This window comes from Paroedura picta, chromosome 2 (assembly GCF_049243985.1).
Source record: "Paroedura picta isolate Pp20150507F chromosome 2, Ppicta_v3.0, whole genome shotgun sequence".
Lineage (NCBI taxonomy): Eukaryota > Metazoa > Chordata > Lepidosauria > Squamata > Gekkonidae > Paroedura > Paroedura picta.
The window spans coordinates 103,248,601-103,260,696 of record NC_135370.1 but is presented as its reverse complement, the minus strand read 5'-3'; the positions used below and the strand labels follow the sequence as shown (position 1 = coordinate 103,260,696).

At 43.6% G+C, this 12,096-nt stretch overlaps 1 protein-coding gene across 4 annotated transcripts in view; it reads right to left on the bottom strand.

Moving 5' to 3' along the window:
- Positions 1-12,096, bottom strand: part of DCDC1 (doublecortin domain containing 1) — a 396,547-nt gene that overhangs the window by 323,621 nt on the left and 60,830 nt on the right. For all 4 annotated transcript variants that reach the window (XM_077321955.1, XM_077321952.1, XM_077321953.1 and 1 more), the window contains one exon: positions 11,964-12,057. In XM_077321955.1, the coding sequence (XP_077178070.1) occupies positions 11,964-12,057 (94 nt within the window). The remainder of the gene's footprint in view (positions 1-11,963; positions 12,058-12,096) is intronic.

The following is a 12,096-nucleotide window of genomic DNA, read 5'->3' as shown; positions in this document are numbered from 1 at the left end:
TGTTCCTGAAAACCATGCAACATACAGAAATCAAGGTAGAGCAAACTTTGTGTAGAGCCAGTTTGGTGTAGTGGTTAGGAGTGAGGACTTCTAATCTGGCATGCCAGATTTGATTCTGCATTTCTCCACATGCAACCAGCTGGGTGACCTTGGGCTCACCACAGCACTGAGAAAACTGTTCTGACTGAGCAATGCTATCAGGCCTCTCTCGGCCTCACCCACCTCACAGGGTGTCTGTTGTGGGGAGAGGAATGGGAAGGCAACTGTAAGCCGTTTTGAGACTCCTTTGGGTAGAGAAAAGTGGCATATAAGAACCAACTCTTCTTCTTCTTCGCCCTAAGCCTTTGTGAAAATAACATCCGTTGCCAATGCTTGGCTTGGTAAGGGAAAACGTGATGTTGGCTCATGATTCATTCATGCCCCTTTCAACTCCCGTGTGGAGTTTCTCAGGGTGTGGTCCTCTCCCCAACACTTTTAAACATCTTTATGTGCCCTCTAGCCCTGCTGATCCAGAGTTTTGGGATAGGTTGTCATCAGTACGTTGATGACACCCAGCTCTATCTCCTCTTGGACAACTGCCCTGACTCCCCCCAGATAGATTTGCCAGATGTTTGGAAGCTCTATCTGAGTGGTTAGAGCAGAGTCGCCTGAAATGCAACACCCCCAAGATGGAGGTCCTGTGGCTGGGAAGGAAGGGGGCAGATCAAGAAGCACAATTGCCTGACCTAGCTGGGATGCATCTTAACATCTCGCCCTGTGCTAGGAATCTAGGATGCCTTAACATCTCGCCCTGTGCTAGGAATCTAGGAATGATCCTTGATGCCTCCCTTACTATGGAGACGCAGGTCACAAGAGTAGCTCACCTCTCATTCTTTCATCTTTGCTAGGCAAATATAGTAGCATCCTATCTGTCCCCAGAGCACTGACTTCTGCAACTCGCTCTACAGAAATTGCAGCTGCTACAGAATGCAGCTGCTAGGGTTCTCACAGGAACACCTTGGGAACTGCATTGTTGCCTGTTGTAGCCAAGAATAAGTTCAAGATTTTGGTATTGACCTTCAAGGCCCTTCGCGGTCTGGGACCCACATACCCGAGGGACTGCCTATCATCTGCTGATAAGAAAATCTCCATAGGAACCCCTCTGGATCCATAAGCCTCTTGGGTAGACCAGCCTAATTGTCCCCTAATACTTGCAGAGGTTCTCAGTATCCATGAGTCTAAATCTAACAGATAATGGTTGGTTCATGACAAGAGCAGAGTGGAAAACCCCCCCATTAGCAAACTGTGTACCTTATCCCGAGAGAACCAAATCACATGTCAGACCTGCTGCTGTATATATCAGTACCAGAAAGCTCTGGGAGAACACCAAGGTTGTCATGGTAGCCATGAAGCCCTGAGATGCTCCTTTTAGGGCAGTCTAGGTATAACTATTGATGTTCCCAAGGACAGCAAACCTCAGGGTCCTCGGTGGCAAATCCAACATAGTTTCTGTTAGCTCATGTAGTGAGACTGATGGACAGTGGGGTAGGAAGTATGCCAACAGAATTCCTAGCTTCTGGTACACACAATCAAAATTGGGTAACAAATCATTGGGAAAGTGCCATAGATGTTTGACAGACTCCCCTAACTACCTAGCAAACTTTGGGTGATTCCACACAAAGCAGGCTAAGTGGCAAAACAGGGAGAGAGCCACCCTTTCCTCTTCACTCACCCAGGTTTCTGTAATACATAAAAGATGTGCTGGAAAAGGGAGTATACTTCTGATTTCACTCTGGGTAGACTTCTACGGCTAAGTAATTTTTGATCAGAATGCTTAGAGAGCACCTAACAATGTAGGAATATTGGGTTGGAATCAACATTTTGTTTGGTTAAGCCAGTGCAGTGTTAAAAGTGGTGGCTTCTAATCTGGTGAGCCAAGCTTCCCCACTCCCCCATATGCTGCTAGCTAGGTAATCTTGGGTTGTCACAACCCTGACAGTGCTGTTCTGACTGAGCAGTCCTGTCAGAGCATTCAGCCTCACCTACCTCACAGGGTATCTGTTGTGGGAAGACGAAGGGAAGCCAATTGTAAGCCACTGAGCCTCCTTAGGATAGTGGAAAGTGGGGTATAAAAACCCACTCTTCTTTTTCTTCTAATTAGTATGCTACTTGCAATTCCCATAAATCTGCCTGAGACCCTTCATCCTTGAAAAAAAAACTCTGTTGAGTTGCTGCAGTAATATTTATAATGGCTGCCATGTATCTCAGGGCTTAGAGCTTTTGGCTTTCTGGATATATCTTTGTTTGCTTTCACTGACATTAATAAAAATTATGCATAGGGATTGTCTTCAAAATTCTTGATAAAATATTAAAGTCTAGGAGTCTTAGTAGACCATACATTGAACATGAGTCAGCAGTGTGACTCAGTGGCTAAAAAGGCAAATGATATTTTGGGCAGTATCAAACGGAATATTGTGTCCAGATCATGGGAGGTGATGGTACCGCTTTACTCTGCTCTGGTTTGGCCTCACTTGGAGTATTGTGTTCAGTTTTGGGCACCCAAGTTGAAAAGGGATGTTGACAAACTGGAACATGTCCAGAGGAGTGCAACAAAGATGGTGAGGGGTTTGGAGACCAAGACGTATGAAGAATGGTTGGGGGAGCTTGGTCTGTTTAGCCTGGAGATGAGACGAATGAGAGGGGATTTGATAACTATCTTCAAGTATTTAAAAGGGTGCCATATCAAGGATAGAGCAGAGTTGTTCTCTCTTGCCCTGGAGGGATGGACCAGAATGAATGGGATGAAATTAATTCAAAAGAAATTCCATCTAAACATCCGGAAGAAGTTCCTGACAGTTAGAGCGGTTTCTCAGTGGAACAGGCTTCCTCGGGAGGTGGTGGGTTCTCCATCTTTGGACATTTTTAAACAGAGGCTAGATAGCCATCTGACGGAAAGGCTGATTCTTTGAAGGCAAAGGGGTGGCAGGTTACAGTAGATGAGCGATTGGGATGTGAGTGTCCTGCATAGTGCAGGGGGTTGGACTAGATGACCCATGAGGTACCTTCCAACTCTATTATTCTATGAGTCTATGATTCTATGAAAAGAATCTAGCAAAGGTGAAGGAAACCTTGAAGATTAAGCAAAGTATTAAATAAAATTAAATGTTACACAGCTTTTATTATGCCTACAAACAGCAAGAGTTCTCTTTTGAACTATAAAATAAATACATTATTCTCATAGTGTTTACTAAGTTATACAACTCTGGGGCTCCGAAAAATTGGTGTGTAATATTCAAAAGTGTGGTCTCCAGACTCAGCCTGAGTGATGGAAGGGAACACATGCTACGTTTAAATGATCCCAATGTATTTTACTCAAACAAAACTAATCTACCAGCTGTTGTGTACTTTTGTTTACGTGTTATATGTCAAATCTTATTGTCCCCAAGGTACTTATGAGAGATGCTTTAGCAGTCATTTTCTTAAATACTGATGCCTACCCGAATTTGGATTTTTCCAGTATTGAGCAGGATGACAAGCTCACGATTGCTGTACTTAAAGCAATATTTTACAGCTGCCTTGCTTCTTCACTGATCCCATTAAATTGACGACATATGCCTGTGGGGTCTACTGCATTACAATACTGCTGAACAAGATGCTGATTTGTACAATACATTCTAGGAGAACATAGCCATATTGAGGAAGAAAAATTTCTTAGGTCAGGTGTTGTTGTTTTTAGTTTAGCTGAGCAAAATTAAATTTAGATACTCATCCACTGTGGTCTTTACCCCTACCTAGTTATGTATTGTTTAAATGTTTGTGAACTCTGACACTGAATGGCAGTAAGCATGAAATCCCTTCATTCTTAAAATGTAACATGAGTCATGCCTTTTCTAAAACTGAGCTAAGTCTCTGTGCATTAAAAATACTGGCACATCTTCTGCTTGAGCAAGTGGACCAAAATGGTGTGAATTGTTAATGCCTTGCTCCTTTGGTTCACGGCTTGTGATTGATCATTTGTAACTATATCTACTCCTTGTTCCATGAAATCAAGTATGGAGTAATGGGTTCATCAGATTTTTAGGTTAAATTGAGAGTGAAGAGGTACTGTGTGTGGAAATAAGAGTTGCCACGTTCAGGGCTGGCCTTGTAACAGCATGGAATCTAAAGGCGATATTCAAAACCACTTCAGTCATCATACGCTTACTGATTCTGAATAGGGTCCATTTGCAGGGGACATTTGGTAGTTTTCCAATACATTTTATGCCTCTTTCCTACTTCTACTACTACTACACTACATACTTTTTAAATAAAACATATGCACTTTGTGTGTGAATATCTTCAAAGGCAAAAACAGAACTTAACTTCGAGTTCACTATCCGGTTGCTTTTCACTCTTAGCTGTTGGTCTCATCAACATATTCAGGCAAATCAGACAACAATTGTATACTGCTGTCTTTTTAGAATAATCTGCCATGAGCTCCTTCTTACCTCATTTCCCTAAGTTGGTAATACATTTGATAGGTGCCTCAATATGTTAAGTAGTTGTGGAAAGAGTGATATCAAGGATCATGAAAAGTAAAATCAAACAACTTGTGATGTCCTTTAGGAATAAAATCACAGCAGATGAATTCCACTTAAGCATTTTGAAATTACATTAATTTGAATGGAAAATATCTGAACACATTTTCAATGCTGCCATTTATTATTTTATTATTTATTTTATTATTATATTTATATACCGCCCTCCCGAGGACTCAGGGCGGTTTACAGGAAACAGGAAAAGATATAGATAAAGATCAACAGTCCTTTAATCTGACTAGAACAACTTCCTGAAAAGCAGAGACAGAATGTTTGGCATCAGGTTTCTTAAATTACTATTTGATTACAAAAGCTTGCCTGCATTTTTTGTGACAAGTAACAATTCATATTTGATATTATCATGATCAATGGCCTTAAGTATAGCTCCAACAAGATTGTCTAATATACCATATTGACTTTGTACCTCTACAACAAATACATTTTCTTAATGACAAAGTATGCCCCAGTACATATGAATTTATCCTGCAGTTAGTCTTATATGCCCGAAGACTAACATCAGACTAACAATATTATCCTTCTTGAATGTAGTAATACACTTGCAGCAGGTTTCACTTAAAACTCAACACTTTTCATGAACTGCCAAGACTTCAGAATACTAAAAAACATCTGAATTCACAGAAATATTGAAAACTGAACTAGTTCTGGGCAGCATTATATCATTGCTTGATAAAATACAATGGGTAATCTTTTAGTTCTCAGAGTAATTCTGGATACGGTTTTTCTTCTACAAACCTCAAACAAGGAGCTAATGCACTGAGAACAATGCAACAATTATGCCTGCATGGTGTAGAAGTTAGTGTTAGACTAGGATGTGGGGGATGAAGGTTCAATTCTCAACTGTGTCATGAAGATTATTAGGTGACTTTAGACCATTCACTAATTCTCATCCTCATCTATTCCATAGGATTGTTTTGAGGATAAAATACAGGTAGTTAAGTATGATATATAATACCCTGAGGCACTTGGAGGAAGGGTGGGATAAATTTACTGGGTAAATAAATAACTACCAGACAATTTAGAATTTGCAAAATCATAAACTACAAACTTTGAACTTGTCCATTGGGTTTTCATGAGAAAGGCGGGATTGGCGGGATTAGAGAAGTCACAAATTGGGATCAAGATTGCAGGGAGAAATATCAACAACCTCAGATATGCAGACGATACCACTCTAATGGCAGAAAGTCAAGAGGAACTAAAGAGCCTGTTGATGCGGGTGAAGGAGGAGAGTCCAAAAGTTGGCTTGAAACTCAACATCAAGAAAACAAAGATCATGGCATCCGGCCCTCTCAATTCCTGGCAAATAAATGGGGAAGAAATGGAGATAGTGACAGATTTTATTTTCCTGGGCTCCAAGATCACTGCAGATGGGGACTGCAGCAAAGAAATTAAAAGACGCTTGCTCCTGGGGAGGAAAGCTATGGCAAATCTAGACAGCATCCTAAAAAGCAGAGACATCACCCTGCCAAGAAAAGTGCGTTTAGTCAAGGCTATGGTATTCGCAGTTGCAATGTATGGCTGCAAAAGTTGGACCATAAGGAAGGCCGAGCGTCAAAGAATTGAGGCTTTTGAACTCTGGTGCTGTTGAAGACTCTTGCGAGTCCCTTGGACTGCAAGGCGAACAAACCGGTCAGTCCTAGAGGAGATCAGCCCTGACTGCTCCTTAGAAGGCCAGATCCTGAAGATGAAACTCAAATACTTTGGCCACCTCATGAGAAGGAAGGACTCCTTGGAGAAGAGCCTAATGCTGGGAGCGATTGAGGGCAAAAGAAGAAGGGGAGGACAGAGAATGAGGTGGCTGGATGGAGTCACTGAAGCAGTAGGTGCAAACTTAAATGGACTCCAGGGAACGGTAGAGGAAAGGAAGGCCTGGAGGATCATTGTTCATGGGGTCGCGATGGGTCGGACACGACTTTGCACCTAACAACAAAACTAACAACAAAACAACAACAAAACTACAAACAGATAATTAGCATATATTCTTAGAGAGTGCAAAGACACATACATACCCTGTGGGGGCAGGGGGTACTACTAACTGTAAATATGAAGGTACATCAGCAGTCAAAGCTCTAGCTTGCTGGGGGAGCTTAGAAGACAGGTTGGTACCTGAACCGGACAAGCATAGGTAAATCCTGCTGCATTTAGTTTTTCCCTGGGTTTGGATAAATCCTATTCCACTACTCTGTGACAAAGCAGAATTCAAATTTTAACGGTTTGAGCAATAAGAAATGAGGTAAACTAAATTCTATTTTTTGTAAGAGGATGGGATTGGAATCTTCATCCTTTAGTGCAGTGGTTCTCAACCTGTGGGTCGCAACCCCATTTGGGGTCACTTGTCCCCTCCCCTAGGGTCGCCATGTTGCCCACTGCTGCGATAGTGGCAGTGGCAAATGGCAGTGGGCAGTGGCGGTGGGCAGCAGCAGAGGCATGCGGAGGCGGATGGTGGCAGTGGTGGGTGACGGGCGGCAGGCAGAGGTGGCAGGCAGTGGAGGCAAGGGAGCCATAGAAATGGCTCCCTCCATGCCACCTCAATTTTGTACACATGTGCGCATGCACCCATGCACGCACACACCACCTGTGTCTGCATGGGTGCTATGCGTGCGTGCGCCTGCTGAGGATGCCACCACACCAGCCGCTGCTGAGTTGGGGTCACGGACAAGGTAAGGTTGAAAACCGCTGCCATAGTGGATTGTATCTGAAAATCTTGTTGCCATAATTATGTGTGTGTACTTGCACAAAAATTATTATTGTTTCAAAACAGGTTGGAAAAATCACGAGAAAAGGAAAAGTCAGAAAAGAAGTAAAATGAGTCCTGAATATTTGTATCTCTTCCTCCATGGAAAGCAGGCAGCATGAGCATACTAAGCATTGCCTAACTATCCTTGGACATTAAAGGAAGAAGATGTCATTCATCAAGACCAGCCTTTTTCAACCTTTTGACTGGAGGAGCCCCTTAAATAAATTTTCAAGTTTTGAGGACCCATGGAAGTTATGTCAGCTGGCCACACCTCCCTGTCATGCCCCTTGCAAGTGACATGACACTAGAATGACATCACCAGTCCTTTCACTCCCCCTACATCTTTACTACTACTATAGCAGTCAAATGCTCTCTTAGGTAGGTCTTATAGCTGGAATGTTTTTATCTTTTTTTAATAATATTTAAGTTATCAATTATTCTTTTATCTTGTTAATGCCAGATGTTATATGTACCTTGTAATTTGACTACTGGTCTAGTACCGTAATAATAAAGACTTGAGACTATTATAGCAGCTGTGCTTCATATTGACCTGAAAGAACAACAGGAGCTGAGAAGACAGCTCATCCCCCTGTCAGGACTCGCACATGGCCATGGGTGGGAGTCCTGGCAGTAGCTCCATGCCCTGTATGAGAATGGCACCTCGCTGAGCACACCCCTGGTCTGCCCCGAAGATGAACTCTCTACTTAGGGCTGGGAGGGAGCATCCTGGTGGGGGGTTGCGGTGTGAGGAGGGGGTGGGTGGGGCGATTTGGTGCCTCTCGCGTTTGATGGTGGCTGGGGCTGCGGCACCCTTGGTGTTTTGGCTCTGACAGGGTGGAGCACGCTGGGTGAAAGACGCGGAGGGGAGGGATATTTGTAACTTCGGGTTGGTTAAGGAGGGGGAGGAGAAGAGGCAAACGGAAATGGTTAAAAGGGGTGATGGAAGTATGGAAAGGGGTTCCTTTTTGTAATGTGGTGAGAATAAAGGAAAGAGAAAGACAGCATGAGCGGTTTGGTGTGAGTTATTGACACTGGATGGAGCCAAGGCGAGGCTGAATGACTTTCACTTTCCCTTCTGCCTCCAAGAAAAGGGGTGTGGCTTGAGGAGATAGCGTCCCAGAAGGTCCAGGGAATCTAGGGACACCCGCTACTATGACATAAATCCTCCCTTTGATTTTTACAACTGTGGACTCCCCTCTGAGCCCTCTGGGCAGAGGCAGCCAGCTTCCCAGCTTGTGACCAAGTCCATTAAGGTAGGAGGGGAAAGGCTGCTAACCCTCTCTGAAGCTCCCAGGGACCCCTGGTCTAGACAGAGGCACTGCTGCTCCATATTTGAGTTCTTCCAACATTGTGTTCTGGATTAGAGAAGGGGGTAAGGTTTTAAATTCAAAATGGTTTGTTAATAATACTAGAACAATTCTGCTTGAAAGTGGATTTAGTTTAGTTTTTTAGTTTATTAAATTTTTAAACCCGCCTCCCAGTGAGCTAGCTCAGATCAGTGTACAACAAAATATAAAATACAAATTACAATAAATAAAAATTATATTTAAATAAATCGTGACAGATTGAAAACAACAACAATATATTCATAGAATGTCTATTGTGGATGCTGAGCTCTTTCAAAGAATTCAGAATGCTTTGGAGTAGAATAATACATAGATAGACGGGCAGCAGAGTGATAACCATATGTTAACTTTGGTCCCAACCAAAAGCCTGATGGAAGAGCTCTATATTACTGGCCCTGCAGAATTGTGCTAACTCCGACAGTGCCCTGACGTGCTCCGAGAGCTCATTCCCCCAGGCAGGGGCCAGGAAAGAAATGTCCTGGTCCTAGATGAAGTCTGACATATTTCCGTGGGGCCAGGGACCACCAACCAGTTTGTATTCAAAGTATGGAGCATTCTTCAGAGGTATAGAGAGGCTGTCTCTCAGATACATATAACCCAGACTGTGGATGGCCTTATGGACCAGTACAAAACTTGATCTGGAATTTGACTGGTAACCAATGTAGCTGTTGGAACACAGGTTGAATATGTACTCTCCGGGGTGTGCCTTTAAGGACCTTGGCCCCCATATTTTGTGATAAAGACAAGCCTGCATAGACCAAGTTACAGAAATCCAACCTAGAAGTGACCACCACATGGATGACTGTGGCTAGGTGTTCTGGGGCTAAGTAGGGTGCTAGCAGTTTGGCTTGGCATAGGTGGAAAACCAGCTACCTATGGAGACTAGAATCACACTCAGATTTCTGTCTGAGGCTGCAGCTGAAAGTTGGACTCCATCCTGACTTTGTAAGCATGCATTTTTATTTGGTCCCTTCTTACCCAGCCACAGGACCTTCATCTTTGAAGGGTTGAGTTTCAGATGGTTCCACTTGATCCACCCCGTCACTGTTTCCAGGCATCTCCTGGAAGCAGTTGTTTGGGGGCATCTCCAGGCGGCCATCCACCAGGAAGTAGAACTGGGTATTTCCTGCATACTGATGAAACCCAAGTCCAAACCCTTGGACCAGTTGGGTAAGAGGGTGCATAAAGCTGTTAAACAAAGTTGGGGAGATAATTGCACTTGTGGCACCCCACAGGGAAGATGTCATTAGTGCAATTTTGTCTCCCCAATAGCCACCCTCTGTTCACAACCCTGGAAAAAGGAGATCAACTATTATAGGGTTTTCCCCTGCATCAGCAAGGCAGTGAGTTAAGAGCTCATGATTGACTACGTTGAATGCTGCTGTGAGATGTAACATCATGAGTCCAGCTGTCCCCGGAAGTCCTCCATCAGGGCAACCACCACTGTTTCTATCCCATGGCCAGGCTAGAAGGCAGACTGGGATGCGTTCAAGACCGAAGCTCCCTCTAGGTATGCTAGCAGTTGGTCCTTCTCAACACCTTCTCCAGAAAAGCTAAATGCGAGACTGGCCAGTAGTTGACCAGATCCCACATATTCAAGGATGTCTTTTTTTTCAGTAGTGGATAGATTATTTCCTCTTTCAGTCCTTCTGGGAATTTTCCCATTGACAGGTTGATGATCTCCCGGAGTAGTATACCGTAAATCTTTAATAGCAACAGATATTCATAAATTTGTATTATAGAGTTAATCTATCTCTGCTTACAAGTACAAAGATTTGGTCCATTAACCTCTCATTTTTCAAACATGTACCCATGCAAATCTAGTTCTGTGAACAAGATAGCCCTGGCAAAGAAGTGATAGAACCACAGTGACCACACACCTTGAAGGGGAAAGAAGGAAGTAAGGGAATAAATTCAGAAACAGTGCATGCTCAGCAACTAAGGGGAGGAAGTCAGCTGAGGGGTGCATAAACTATCTGCCTGCTGGACAAAAGTTACAGCCATTTCATTGGTGTAATTAACTCCTGGTTCCCAGGGAACAAGAATGTACCCTTGAGATAAAGTTTACTGATCTGGAAAAACTGAAGAGGCAGTAAAGTATGTAGACAGTTCATCTGCTACCAAGCAGAATAAAAGTGATAAAGGATCTGGAACATCTTTTCTATGAGGGAAGGATAACGATTACAGATTAGAGAAAAAAACAACTAAAAGCAGAACAAGATATCCTAACCATTTATGAAAGGGGCCAGTGGGTGGAGTGTGTCCGGGGCCCTGAGAGGGTCTGGGCTCTGTTTCTGGCTGGCTAGAAGTGCTCCGCAGGCCAATCAGGGCAAGGCTAGCAAAGATGGCCACACCCTGATTGGGCCGGCCCCTGGAGAAACTGCCCTCCCTAGCTGGCTGTGAGCATCTCCACAGCCATCGCCCCAGACAAGCCTCACTGCCTGCAGTGCCCCGCCGCTCCACCTGGCCTGTGGCAGCAGCCAGGAGAAGCTGGAGGTAGTACCGCAGGTGAGGAGGAGGCCTTGACAGAGGCACTGACAAGAAGGCAGCCATGCTGGAGACCACCAAAAAGAGGAGGTGGTGGCGGATAGACCTGCGAGGAGCCACTGGCACCAGCAGGGAGGAGGTCATGGCCATTGCTGTGCTGCCTCATAGCTCGGGGACAAGGTGGTGGTGGCAGCAGCTGGCCCCAGGCCCACGAGCCCCAAGGGTGATGTGCACTCGCCCCTCTGCCTTTGGAGGGGGAGGGGGCGAGGGGAAGATCAACTGCCCTCGTGCCACAGCTTAGCTGCCTCCCCCCAACTTTTGTCCCACTAACGTCCATTGCATTTAGGTCTGCAGCAAACTTTCTTGCTAGTAGATTTAAGAAATTGTATCTCGAAAGAAATTATTCAAAATAAGCTAATGAAATTGATGGGTGGTCGACTCAGGATAGATTAAAGGAAACAATTAACCTGTGAAATTCACTACCATAGAATGCAGTGATGTTAATTTTAAAATTAGTTAATTTTAAAATTGTCTTAGGCAAATTTATGGAGGAAAGCCATTGGTTGACCTATAAGTCACTATGACTAAAGGGAATGTCCAAACTTGGAGGCAGTAACCCTCTTAAAAGTAGTGATGGATATCTTGTATCCATGCCCAGCTTCTAGGACATCTGGTTGGCCACTAAATGAAATAAGATACTCATTCAGAAGAACTATTGGTTTGATCCAGCGTCTTTATGTGTTCCCAATCAACTAGTACAGATAAATTACTAAGCTGTGTTTATTTTAGGAATCACAGGAATACAAAAATTTGACTTACCATTTATGAGATTTTCAATTTTTTCTCCATGTATATTGTATATATACTTAGCAGGCAAAGTAAGGTTCAATCGCATGGTACAAATATCTAAAAACTAGAAAAAATATTAAACATTCAATTTTTTTTTTTAAAA